Source organism: Carassius auratus, unplaced genomic scaffold (genome assembly GCF_003368295.1).
Source record: "Carassius auratus strain Wakin unplaced genomic scaffold, ASM336829v1 scaf_tig00002602, whole genome shotgun sequence".
NCBI lineage: Eukaryota > Metazoa > Chordata > Actinopteri > Cypriniformes > Cyprinidae > Carassius > Carassius auratus.
The window spans coordinates 269,016-283,671 of NW_020523466.1; the positions used below are offsets into that span (position 1 = coordinate 269,016).

The window sequence follows — 14,656 nt, forward strand, 5'->3', positions numbered from 1 at the left end:
TTCATTAATTGAAATCATTCAGTTTGCATTCATAGTGTTGCTATTATGACAAGTCTTGAATTAATAAATGGGCAATTGATATGGTACTGAACCATGATGGTCATCGAAGAAGTGAGTGGTGGGGTAATTCGGACTCTGCATGCCTGCATATAAGTTAAAGAACTGGGATTTCTTCCCCCATTTTACTCTATAACGTTCATATGAATAATCTAAATATCAAAAGAATATGTGCGTTTCTCTCTAAAACTTAGGCTACTCTCAATGTTTTAGGCAAAGAAACTAGCTGACCTTGTGGCAAGCAGACAGTCAGACTGGAATCTCGCCGGGTTGACACTCTAATCATTAGGTTGAAATACTAGGAGTAATGGACAAAAAGGTAAGTTTTCAGACACTTTATGCGATTTTACTGCCATCTTTGCAGACAACGAGAAATCCGTTAGTTTTGTAGTTTACGCCGGTCAACAATAAGATGATGCTCTCATATTGCATTATCTACTGAATTTCAATATAACCTTCTTGAAATTTATAGAAATAGAATAAAGTTCATTATTTAATGGCATTACTTCAGATATGTTTATAATTCACGTTTACATTTTAACGCATTCTAATTAAAGAAAATAAATATAGGCTAATTTATAATTTATAATAATTTATAATGTAATCAGATAAAATATGTGTTGTACTGAGTTTGACCGTTATTGTGGAATAAAATGAAAGTATGAAGTATTTTGCGTGCAATCCACTGATCTATAATATAGAACTGGGTTGCTCATGACGTCATTAAAGTGAAGCCTGTCTCATCAGTGCGCAGCAGACACACCCACCTAAACGATTTCAATATATCGCGTATCCTGCCCCAAAAGACCATAAACACGGCAAAATAACCTCTGAAGTAAACATTAATTTATTACACATAACATAAAAACGAGTCCCGTTTGACTGATTTGCTTCAAATCGTGTTATTTTAATACAGCGGTTTGAATGTAACTCAATGGTGCTCTCTGCTGGTAGGGATTAGTAAAATCCCTACAAAATCCCTAGATTTCTGAGCATTATTCAACCTGCATAAAACTTTCTACTGAAAATGTGAGTTGATATTCATGTACGCTGCATTTCCTGTTTTCCTGTTTTGTGTGTATCTGAAGTGCAGCAGGACTATGACTTGTTGCCTTACCTTTGCAGAAAATTACCACAAAGAATGCATTTGGTCTACACCTTGTCAGCGGGGACCCTGGATGCCAGCACAAAAATCTATGCAGTGAGAGTGGATGCGGTCCACGCTGATGCTTAAAGAGTCCTGGGAGGCTTGGGATCTAAGGCCAAACCAAAAGAGAGTGGGTAGAAGAAGAAGACGGTGGAGCAGAACCTCAGCAACATCAATCTCTCTGAATCAGAGATGAAGTGTGAGGTGAATAATATGACTGATAAGTGAAGTCAAATTAGTTTGTATGGCATTTCTCACAATAAACATTGTTTCAAAGTAGCTTCATAGAAAATTGTGATAGTAATGTTTATTATATCTTAATATTTTTTATACCTCATAATTGCATTCAGCACATTAGAGCTGGGTGATATGGTTTACAAGCAATCCATAGTTGAGGTGTGCCGCATAGAATATATTGCCCAGTGTTTCTATACTGTATGTATGCAAATAAAGTTGGACATACTTGTGTATATCAAACTTTATATACTGTACAAGCTTGGAGATAATTTTGTTAGATTTTGCAGCTAAATAAAAATCAGTTGAGATTTGCTATATATTGTATATTACATACCGTATTTTCCAGACTATAAATCACACTTTTTTTCATTGTTTGGCTGGACTTATTTATCAAAATTAATTTGACATGAACCGAGAGTAATGAACCAAGAGAAAACATTACCGTCTACCGCCGCGAGAGGGCACTCTATGCTGCTCAGTGCTCCTGTAGTATACACTGAAGACATAGAGCGCCCTCTCGCGGCTGTAGATGGTAATGTTTTATCTTGGTTCTTGGTTCTAAATAAATGCTACTTATAGTCCAGTGCAACTTGACTTGTATATGGTTTTTTCCTCATCATGACGTATTTTATGTATGTATGCATTAAAATAACAAGAAATACCAGTTTGCAGCATAACCTGCTGCATTGTCCAGCTAAAAATAACTAAAAGAAGATGCCTCGCACATTCAGGTTACAAATGGCCGCTCCCACCCCTGTGTTAAAAAGAAGGTAAATAACAATCAAGTAGTTGAGAATTCTTGTACAGTACATATACTGAAAAGTGTCCAAAAACTTCCTTGGGTTTATTTCTTATATGTCTTAAGTTAATTTGTTGTGGGATCCCCAAGCATTTTTGAAGGTGGCATAATCTACAGGAATCCCTGAAACATTCTTTGTGCAGGTTGACCCCATGTTCCAGCGCATGGCTGCTTCCTTCGATGAGAACAGTACAGCAGGAGTGTTCCTCTCTGTGCTGTTCAGTCGAGACATTCGCTGTGAGCTGCACGTTCCTTCACATATGACCTTGCTGAAGTCAACATGTTCCTGCCTCACCATTTATAGGTAAGGTACCTAAGTCGTGGTATTGAAGGTGGAGAGAGAACTGTACATGCACTCCCCCCACACACAATTCCGTCCGGCCCGAGACTAGAACCCACAACCCTTCGATTGGGAGTCCAACCCTCTAACCATTAGGCCACGACTTCCCCAAAAAGAGTTTGTGTTTACGAAGTAATATTCTGTATTCATAGCTTAAATGTTTCTTCATGTGTTGTGAGCTACAACCACACTGAGTTGTCTGACAACATGGATGAATGTAATCATGCCTTTTTGATTCTTCCAGATCATCTAAAGACACTAGAGGACAGACCTGTTCTTCCACCTTTAAATGATTTCTCCTTTTACTAGATGGACTCCTGAGCAGGTGAATTATTTTTTATGTTTTATTGATGTTTTTTTTTCTTTCAGAATTATTTGAAATTCAAAAGCATTTTTTAAAATATTTTGTAGAAATCCTTATTTAGAAATATTTTGTAACATTATGAATGTCTAAACTCTCACTTTTGATCAGTTTAATGTGTCCTTGCTAGAAAAAGTATTAAATTCTTAAAGTAGTGTAAGTGTGATATCAAGTGTTTTATATTGATGTGATTCTCTTTCATATTGTCAGTATAGAGCACAAACCTCAACCAGCTGCTTGTGAAGATGAATCAGGGAGAGCATGCATTCGATGTCAATGCAGACATTGAGCCAGATGAGGATGAGGGTCCAGGTTTTGGGGATAATTTTGATGCAGATGTAGAAGTGGAAGAGGGCAGACAAGGAGACAGTGAGGAGTTTAAGGAACACAGAGAAGATTATTCAAAAAGCCCTCAGAAAGGGTTAGTACTTACATGTATGGCACCAAAGTTGTTTGCTAATTTCTGCATTGCACACTCTGTTCACAATGAGTGAATACTTGTGGCTCAATATTGTAAATTTCCACTTATTTAGACATCATTCCGAAGACTGTCAATCCTAAACTCGACCTGACCTTAGCTGCTACATTGTCATGTTGTATTTTATATCTCTGACTATTTAGAATAACTCATTTTATTTGCATCAAAATTTGTTCTGTGCTGTTTTGTTGTCCATCCACTGTGAGGTGTATTTGTGTTATTAACAGAGGCACTATTCCTATTGGCAAGGTGGATATTGCCACCATGTGTGAACAGTTGTCTGATCAGCCCAGAGAATATTGGTACTTAAGTCCCAGGACCATTGCCACTTGGGTCGGGCCTGGTTACTGGTGCTTCAAACCTGGACATAGGCGTAAATCATAGATTACCCTTTGAATGTATATATCCTATTGTATTTTATCACTTTCTTATTTATTTATTTTTATACACAATTTCTAATTTATCCTGTCTAGAGGATCACAAACCAGACAAAGAACCTCGGATGCGAGCACCAAGGAATCCTCTCATAATTGACTTTAAAGGAGAAATCAACTTTCATAATTCCTTTCGGATAACTAGAGTACGTTTGCATTTGTTAATTCTCATATATTTTCATGACTTAAATAACAGACAAAAGCTTTATAACGGCAATTCATACAATGCTATTTAATCCCTCTATTATTTTTTTTAAGCTTTTACAAGTCAGCAGCACATTATGATAAAAAAATAATAAAAACTGTCAATGACATTCTTGTTATTTCCAGGCAGCTACCACTATTAGTAAATCAGCTTTGAACAGCAGCAATAAGAAAACCACGCTTCCAGCTGACTTCCAATATCCAGCCAGTAATCTGTCACAGCTCAGCCTCAAACCCTCCAACACAGTAAGTTCATGAATGTTTTATATTCCTGTCTGCATTACTGTGAACACTTCAGAATATTGGTTGAGGCAAATTTAAAACAACATTAGAAGAAGGCTGCGAAGGAGTGTGACTGCCAGATTGGTTCATTTTAGTTATCTTTCTAATATGTCTATGATTATTTTCTCACTCCAGCTCAGTGCAAAGGGAAATAAGAGATTATCGGGAGAGCTGGGTGATGGCATAGGAGAGTATGACTACAACAACGCCAATGACACCGCCAACTTCTGTCCTGGTCTTCAGATACACCACACAGTACTGTTACATGTCATTATGTAGTCATGAAGACATGTAGTCTGTTTAACAGTTAGTATTTTTCTGTTAACAGGAAGGGGACAGTGAGGATACTGAAGGCTTTGGAGGATCCGATGAATCCCAAACTGACCAACAAACCCTTTCTCTCTGGACACAGATGACATCTCTACATACGGAGAGGACTGTCTCGTCCCTGAGCCTCACAATGTAAGATGAGAGTAGAGATTTTGGGCTACTTCACTCCACTCCACTATACAGTTGTTGTTGTTATTATTAGCTTTTATTTCAGTTGTTTTGGATGGACAATTAATTAATTAATTGTATTTGTTATTTGCTCTAGTTAAACATTATTGAGATAAACTATTCCAAGATGGCCAAGCGGATGGACATGAAGAAGGTGAAGACCACTATGTAGGGTCTCCTAAAAGAGAGTCCTGAAAAACCACCTAAGGATTGTAAGTTTAACTCTCTGAGTTAAAAGCTCTTGTATTTTTCAGTGTGTTTTCTAATTAAGTTTAGAAGTCACTCTTTTTTTCTTAATTATTGCACATTTCTTTTGACTAGTTGATTTATGTTTTTTTATTATATACTTAAATTACCATAGCAGGTGGACAGGAAATACATAGCGGAAGTTCCTAGAGAAAAATCATTCAGCTAGTCTGTCAGGAATCTTGTACAAAAGGTACAGTTTTTCTCAATTTGGCACCATGTATCTTTTCACTGTTCCTGCTCATTGAAGAAATACTAAGGATCTGGTATGTACCTTGGTTCAGGAGTTATGGTTTGATACAATTTCAGTACAACAGAAAGAAAAACAACAGATTTACTATGTTCGGTTTCATTTATTTTGAACAGACAGTAATATAAATAAAAAATTTCACCTATATGCAAAAATACTAAATATTATTACATTGTTATATATATATATATATATATATATATATATATATATATATATATATATATATATATATATATAATCTGCAGTACATATATAAATACAGGGAATACATTCTTAAAATATATTTGATTTTGTTTACAGATAAACAAGGGGGGAAAAACTGTGTGACACATAGGGCTGGGTCTCAATTTTCCCTGAATGTTTGACAATTTTATTTTATTTTTACGATTTTTAGTCAAATAAAAAACTAGTCAAAATACTAGTCAAATAAAAAAATTGTTAGAACATGATTCAGGTTACTTTAAAGGTAAAGAAAATTCTGTTCCAAGTGGGACACACATGAAGTTGTCAACATGATGTAAATGCTAAACAAATCTCTTGTTAAATATCTTTGCAGAAAAGATGCAAAAACTACAAGAACATATTGTACAAACGTGTCTTATACATATTATGTGTTCAGATATAATTAGAGGAAAATTATTTTAGAAAATCTCAAAAGTCAAGGTAATTCAAAATGACTGAATGTACAGTATACAGTAACACCAGTAGACTTTTATCAACTATAAATGTTCTTTTCAAAACAGCAGCTTTCAGCCTGTCACCATGATGCAAACATGTAATATAAGACATACAGTAGTAGTTCTTTAGAGGTTTTTATTTTATTTATTTTATTTTTTATTCAATTGCACTGTTTTAATATAGTTTTCTTCTGTGTAACCATGGATGTTTGACTGTTGTGCATTGCGTCTCTTGCAGCATCTCATGCATGAAACGCCATTCTAAAAACATGGCGCTCAAGTTAAAAAAAAGTTCACACCAAACTTCTTGCATGCTTAACCTTTTCCACTGCCTTGTTGCATCTTTTTCAACACAAAAACACATTCTGTGTGAATGGCACTCAGTGCTATATTTCTGGTCCTCACAAAGCACGTCACACGTGAGTGGTTACATTTTTTTTTTTTCTTTCTAACGATTCCTTGATTTCTAAAAAATTAAATAATGGCAAAACAATGAATTCTAATTAATCGATAAAATCTGGAAACTCACCCAGCCCTTTGTTTTACAAAAGCACAATGTTTTGTTTTCATTGTGAGTGTACACAAATAAAAGCAGACCTTTATACGGTGATGCATTATTAAGAAAATATGTGTTTAAAGTTGATTCTGCTGGTTTAAGGAAACTGACAGACGCACACACACACACACACACACATAGAAAACATATCAGTTCCAGCACTGCTAACTTGACAGCACAGTTGGTGCTTTATCAAAATAAAATACAGTGAACCAAACATCAGCTTGCGCGCCCCTGTGTCATCACTGGAACACGACTGAAATACAAAGCCTATAATTTACATAATAGATAATTGTTTGGCATTCAGATACATTACATTGCAAATATGGTAATATTATGGAATATTTGGATTTGTGCCGAATCAGAGAGGCAGGATACAAGAGCACAAAGCTCCATTTCAGAAACAGTTGAGTGCACAAGCTTTTAAAGTATACATACAGTAATCAACATTTGAAGTGGATCAAGAAAGTTAATCAGTTGTCCTAAGACAAGAACACAATTTGATTTTAGGTTTTAGGACAACTTTGATGAAAGATTTTTATCCACTTCAAATGTTGACTAGTGTACTCCTTTGCCAGTCTGTGAGAGATGCATTCAGAGTCAGCACATGGAGATTGTCTAGTGGTCTTTGTTATCAAGTGCTCAACTCATGGCATTTGCTGTTCTTCTGCTGGCAGCCAGTTATCAAATAGAGTTGCATTGTTGTGGGCGCAACCTTCTGGATTGGGGGTGAATTACCTATTCTTTGTAAGACCTCATGCACCGAAACCGAGATGTCCATACAGTGATGGTTCAATACAAATACATGTATCATTCCACCCCTATTTACGTATTTGTGATCTCCTGAATTATCACAACATTTGATTGTTGTAAATCTAAAAGCTCTTATTTCCATGAACAAGAACTTGGAGTTGCACAAGATTGACGGCATGACAGATATCATCATTAAACAAGGCCACTGAAAACTGATACAGATCTTTTATACAAAAATCTTTTTGTATCAAATTGTAAATGCAGATTCATATGTTCTTCATGTCATGTAAAACACCTACAGTATGTGTGGCCTAAACAGTTTCTTCTCCTTTCAAGAGAAGGATGATGTCAGTATTATGTTAAAAATGTTGTACAGGGAACTAGATAAAAAAAAAAAATCTGAGTGAAGCTGAAAGTTGTCAAGCATGTACTAGAAAAACAAAAACAAAAAGAAAACAGGATGCAGTGCATGAATAATGATAGCTTTGATGTTTGGCCTGTTTTAACAACTTGTTTAAGTTGATTTGGTAACAGTAAATATGAAGTTACTGTTTTCAGTGACTAATTATCGTTATTTTTATTTAAATTATAAAACTTCTTTTTGGAAATTGAGGTTTCTTTTATATGTATGCTATACATGTGATTTGGAACGATAAAAGTTATAAAATTATTGTTTGAGAATTCTTTATCTGTATATGTATTGTTTTGTGTGTAGTGTTGTAATTTTGAAATCCTATAGTGCTGGAGATGAATACATGTGATGCTCGAGGCATTTAGGTGGAGCCAATTCTTACATTGGCGGAAGAAAAGAGTTTAGTTTCGATCATAAACGTCGAATCGTTTAACCCTAATAATTTTAAGACTATGTACTTTGAAAACAAACTTTCATGACATGAACACTTGGGGTGGTAATCACATAAGCATTTTAATTTATTTTATTTATATTTTCTTTAAAAAAGTCAGTAGGCTTGTTCGACTTCATGCAGTTTTGCGCAAACCGATCGTCGGCTGACTTGAAGCAGTGCATGCCGGTTAGAAATTTTGTCCGACTTGATACAGCGCTGACGCCACGTGACTGTGACGTGTGCCGTCAAAGTACCACGAGAGCGATTCGAGAGTAGCCGGAGAACTCAGCCAGCGCAGCTTCTGAAGAGCGGCTGCACAGGTTCTGATGACGACACAACTGATCCACGATTGGCTGGATTCACTGATGACACCGATGACGTGCGTTTCAAGTTTATTGCGAGTCGGCTTCAGTTTCAGAAATTCTCATACGGACTTTAAAAACAGTTCAATACGTTTTTATGTCGTCTTCATCTTATAAATCATATTTATTAAATATTGTTTTACTGTATTTACTTTATTGTTAATATAAAGTTTGTGTATGTTTATTTTGCATGACTTTCTTTTTTATACAGACATTTTACAGTATTCAGCAGCATAACCTATTCAAATGAGCATTTTTAAGAACTAAAATGTTAATCTAAAAAGCATACAATCTAATGTGGTCATAAATGCTCCTATACAAATGATACATAATACATTATGTTCCTCCATTTGTTTGGTTTCTTCATATTCTCTAGTTTATTTAGCTGTGTTTATACTTCACCTGCATGTGGTTAGCAAACTGCTAACAACTTGCTGTAACTTCAACTTAACAACTTGACAACACTGTTCACTTTCAAATAGTTGGTCTAAATCACAATATAAATCCAACAGAATTGTGCTTTTCTGTATATGAAAATCAGTGGTGTTATGTTTAAAATGTTAAAAAGCTCAGCAGGAGGGCACTGTAAATCTTGTTGCTGAAACCTTCTTGAAAAACACATACCCACCAGGGAATTTTTTTATAGGTTACTTTTATCATTTTGTATAAGCAGAAACACCCATGTCATACTGATAAAGTATATATCCAATATGGTATCTTGTTTTGGAAGGCACCCTTCCAAAACACCACTTTTTTTTTTTTTTTTTTTCAAAACACCACTTATACACACATTTAAACGCGATCAAGTAAGCAATCGCCACGTGATCTGCCATGACTGACGTAATTGCAGCAAACTACGGGAGCCACAACGTGTCCGGCTTCATATCTCCGTTTTCAGCTCCTCCCCACCTGCACGCGGCTACTCTCGCCGATCGGTTGCATCCAGCCGCAGCCGATGTCGAACACACCTAACGTGTCCGGCTTCATATCTCCGCTTGCAGCTCCTCCCCACCTGCACGCGGCTACTCTCGCCGATCGGTTGCATCCAGCCGCAGCCGATGTCGAACACACCTAGTGACTCGCTGGCCTGTCTGGTCATATGAGAACAATCACGTGCAAAACATGTTGACGGCTTGATGAGAGTGCGCTCTCACCTTACAGGTGTTTATACGTCATCAATCCAGCGCCCTCTTGAGGATGTTATGGGAAGTGGCGCTACAGAGGTGGACCTATTGAAATCCTTCGCTGGAGGAAAAGGCTGAATTAGAGACCAGGAAGTGTTGACGCGGTTTACATCTGTCGGTCATTCGAAGAAAGTTACAAACACTTTAACTGTAAAGGATAAAGCGTTAAAAAAAATATCCCGTGGAGTAAATTAAAACACCAAACAGCGAAATCATGGGGTTGGCTGATCAAAATAGTACGGTAAGTTAAGAATGAACGCCTTTCAGCAGCAGGTGTGTGTTTGTTGTTGCATCGCTCATTGAATTTAAAACGAACTACTGTGTAAATACGGTTCTTATATGTGTATGTGTAAATCAAATTATTTTTAATGGTATAAAAGTGTCGAGCAGGTGGGTATTTTTTTATATTTTAGTTGTACCAGTCGATGTGAGTTGGCGAACTCAAAACAGGGCGAAGCTTGTTTTTCAAGTTATAGCCTTAGTTTATGCTTTACTGTTGTGGGTTAACGTCGCTAATTTGGTTAGGATTTCTAAAACAAATATGCGGATTAGGTAATACTTTCATACTTAACCTTCGTCCAGTTTACATTGCAACTTTCTTGTACAGATTTGTTTACACAGATGGATTGATTTTACCTTGAGTTGTGAAGCATAACCGGTTTACGAGACACAACCGACTGTTGTTTAGCTAATGGTTGATTAATTTTAGATGGTTACTTAATTTAGACATGTTTTAACGGCAGTTTACAAATATGCTGATCACATCACACGTTGAATTGAATCAAAATTGAGATCCGCGTGATGGGTTGCTTCAAATGAAGCAACTGTTTTAAATAATAATTTTAAAAGTACCACAATAAAAGACATATTTTCTGGTTAAAATAACGTTCGACAGGACGTGTAAAATTGTGATGTTTGTTTTTTAAAACATTGGGATGCTATTAAAGGTACTTTATAAGGAAGATGGATATATTTTGACTTTTTATTATGCTGTTGCCATCACATTATAGTTATAGATACCAAATGGCCCCATTTTGCCACAGTAATGGTACTTCAGGCTGTCAGTATCTGTTACCTAATAGCTTTCTGCCATTTGAAGGCCTTGTGATACCAGCCAGTGACTTGAATAGAAAGGGTAGGACAGGTAGTGACGTAGTATTGCGTTTGGTTTCTTGGTAACACCTCTGTTTATGAAGTTTCAGCTGTGAGAGAGGACGTGGCTAAAAAACACAATTTACAGTCCTGATTACCATAATGCCAAAAGGAGCAGTGCAAAAGATGGTTATTATGGGTCTTGTACTGAATTTACCAGTGTTACAGTACTTTCTTGGTATTTTGATGTGTGATTGTGGTAAAGCTATCTTGTTACCTCGCTGATGTCAATATCATTTGTGTAATCTCACATCTGAAGGCATTACGGAGTACTATTTTTTTATGTAGTTTATTGTAGTTCTTTTAAATGAGATTATTTTATTGAATATAGAAATGGGCAGCACTGTATGACTAAGTAATTACTGAATGTTGTTAATAGCATAAATAAAGAATTTTCTTATATCAGAATTATTAAATGTAGCTCTTCGTAAATTCATATGCATGTAAAAATCACACAATTTGATGTCAATGCACAGTTTGTGTATGTAAATGAGTGTATATTATGCAGTGTTTCACACATACAAACATTATTTATGTCTTATTTTAGATCTCCTCATACCCAAAAAACATTGCCTAAAGAACCACTCTGGTCAATAAAATAATTTCATAACTTTTTTGAGAACTAGTCTTAGTTTAATTGATCAACCTCAGCAAAACCAGTGTATTACAAATCTCTGGATTCCCTAGATAAATAATTTAACTCTTGACATTTTGGTGAATATAACCGGGTAAGTAATTTTATGCACATTATATCTTATGATTATGGGCTTTTGCATAACAGAACCTTTTACAAACTTCCCAGATTTTCATAACTAAGTACAGTGTATGACTGGAGCCATTTTGGTTTTTAATTCCACTCAATGCAGGAGCCAAGAGAAGGAGAGGCTTCCCAGCCGGTGGATCCAGTTAAAGCTCTGCAGTCTCAAGTGGATGGGGTCAAGGATATTATGACCCAGAATGTAGATCGGATCCTGGCCCGAGGAGAAAGACTAGATGATCTTATGGACAAATCTGAAGACCTGCAAGCTGGGGTGTGTCTTACAAACAGCATTTATTCATAATCTTTTGTAACATTTTGCATTACTGTATTTTGTGATCAATTCAATGTGTCCTTGCTGAATGTTACTTTCCCCAGACTTTTAACTGATAGGTTAATGTATGCAGCTATAGTCCCACACTAGCTGACATTGCACTGGTCTTTTGTCCTGCTTTTTAGGCCCAGAACTTCAAGCACACCTCTCAGAAGGTTGCACGTGCCTACTGGTGGAAGAACGTGAAGCTGATTGTGGTTATTGTTGTGATAGTCCTCATCATTGTACTGATTGTCATATTCCTCGCTACTGGTGTGATCCCGACCAGTTCACCTGCACCCAAACCTCCCACTGTGAGACCACCATAGGATTTCTATCAGTTACAAATGCTCACACATACAGATATATATATATATATATATATAATATATATATAACCATGTCCACACACTAAAACAAGTCATAATTTCTGGAATTCACACACATACCTTTTATTTGCACATTTTGCTCATGTACCTTCATATCTCATGATATCACACCACCTTATAATGAATAGCTTCCATAATGACAGCTTCGAAACCTTGAAGTGGAGGATTTTAAAAAGTACTTCTACTTCTCTCCTCCTGAAAAACCATCCTAGTGGCCACTTCAGCTGTCTTTATGGTCCCTAAAGCATGATAAAGTGCCCCAATTGTAAAAGAACTGGCAATATTGTTCATAATGAAGGAAGCCTTGAAATAGTCATATAACGGCATTGATCCAACGAAGGTAATGGGTGAAAGTTCTATCTATTGAATTATGAAGTATATTTAAGACTGTTATATTAGATTATAAGATGTTACTTGTAATTATGGAATACTTTTAGAACTTAATGTGTCTTGTATTTGATGGGTCACTGTCTTTGTGCTGTTGTCTACAATTATGTTACTTGAATAAGGTCAAACAAGAATGTGTTCTTACAGCTGTTGCATTACCCAAACGCACCATTTCACTGAGGAAATTATAAAGTTGTAAAATGTTTGGATTAATTTTCCTGAATGTTTGGATTAGTTACCTTTACTGAAAATTGGCAATGCCCCAAACTTCAAAACAGGGACAGATTTATTGTCCTATATAATGAATTAGAATTTTTAAATGTAACAAGAGCACCTGAACAAGGTCATTTAGATTAGAAATTTTGATAGGGATTGATGGGTATTTTCTGTGTCCTAATAAATCACTGTATTGTATTTTACATGCAGTGTAACACTTGCACTGTACGGCATGCAGTTAGTACTGTAATCAGAATTTGAGTGTACTGCATCAAAAGTTTGGCCTTGCTCTGTGGGAGCTGAGTGAAACCCAAGATGCATAACTTTGTTAATATTTCGAGAACAGGAGGAATGTATAAGAGTCCATACTGTAATTTTCAGTTTGCAGTTTTTATTGATAAACACTACCACTATTCAGCCAATGAAAATTAGTTCTCTGAATGTTCTTGTTGGCTGATCTTAAATTAGTCTGCTGGGTAGCTTTATGCATTTTGCTTGGGAGAGGTCAAGGCACTGGATATCTATATGTAGTCAGAATGACTTGACTGTTCGAATGTTTGTAAACCTGAGTCTTATTATGCTGGATTTCTTGTTGCTTCCATTATCACTTTACTGTATGTAAAAATAGGAGGTGTTTAAGCATTTTTGTTATCATAAACAAACCATTTAATCAAAGAAAAATAATTTTGATCAAGACATTGAATTTTTTTTTAATCATCTACTGCAAATACTAATCAAAAACCATTTAAGTGCCTTGAATGAGAGTCTTACTAGCATAAACAACCTGTAAGATCTGGGAAACCTGATAATTTGTAAATAAATATTTGATCTCAGTAAAACAGAGTATGACATTTTTGATCTTCCTCTAATTTGTTGTTATCATGATATTGCACTAATGGTAAATAATTTTCTAATATTGCATGGGATTGTATTAATTTAGTATATTCACCAATTAGCAGTAAATATCTAGAGGGACAAAAAGCTTGTTTTGACCTTAGCTGTTAAGAAAACCAATAAGTGGTGTACACAGCAATAGGAAAATTGTGTTTTTATAGTTACAGTTAGGTTTGTGTATTCTAGATTCTTATACACATGTCTACATGGTTAAGAGCAAAATTGTTAGTAAAAGGCAAAGTACAGCCAGGCCTCAGCACGTTTCCCCCCAGCTGTGATTTCATCATTTTAACCCACATCATCTGCAACAAACGTTTCCCTCGAGATTTCCGTTGTATGTTTCTATCAGTACGATTTGTGAAACAACTTCTCCCTCTGTGTTTAATGGTTGCTGGCATCCAAAATGTTTTATTACCGTCACCTACAGCCCTTTAACTTGTTACTTCATACTAAACCTTACCTTGACCTGATTGTAAAAACTGTCCAGTCCAGCTCTCCTTTTAAAAAGTGTGAATCGGTTCAACTGATTCTTTAAAAAGGTTCGATTCACAAAAGCAGTGATTAGTAGTATTCGCGAATCAGACACCGCCCTTTTGAGTTAGCTTGATTTGCTTTTTGTGAATATATAACAAATTAAAGCTGCAAGCAGCGATGAACGGGCCCTCGCACCCGGGCTCACCGGCAGCGAGTGGCTTTAGTTAATAGGTGAACGGTGAGAAATATGCGCTTAAACTCATAAATATAAGTAGAATATGTCAGTGTTTATTCCATATATGTGCCAATCTTCCTGTTGCCAGCAGGTGGCGCTATCATTATAATGGAATATTGGCCTTCA

At 36.0% G+C, this 14,656-nt stretch overlaps 1 protein-coding gene and 1 pseudogene across 1 annotated transcript; both read left to right on the plus strand.

The window, feature by feature from the left end:
- Nucleotides 1-364: 364 nt before the first annotated feature.
- LOC113069968 (condensin complex subunit 2-like) lies at nt 365-7,531 on the plus strand (annotated as a pseudogene).
- Nucleotides 7,532-9,765: 2,234 nt separating this feature from the next.
- vamp8 (vesicle-associated membrane protein 8 (endobrevin)) lies at nt 9,766-13,778 on the plus strand. The gene is made up of 3 exons (XM_026243126.1): nt 9,766-9,954; nt 11,732-11,896; nt 12,082-13,778. The coding sequence occupies exons 1-3, from the start codon at nt 9,928-9,930 to the stop codon at nt 12,262-12,264; spliced, it is 375 nt and encodes a 124-aa protein (XP_026098911.1). The 5' UTR covers nt 9,766-9,927; the 3' UTR covers nt 12,265-13,778.
- The last annotated feature ends 878 nt before the right edge of the window (nt 13,779-14,656 follow it).

Bases quoted from the DNA above. Each gene is read 5' to 3' on its own strand.
- vamp8 (XM_026243126.1), top strand. From the start codon at position 9,928: ATGGGGTTGGCTGATCAAAATAGTACG. The intron at 9,955-11,731 runs GTAAGTTAAGAA...CACTCAATGCAG, and splicing joins TGGCTGATCAAAATAGTACG to GAGCCAAGAGAAGGAGAGGC. The intron at 11,897-12,081 runs GTGTGTCTTACA...CCTGCTTTTTAG, and splicing joins CTGAAGACCTGCAAGCTGGG to GCCCAGAACTTCAAGCACAC.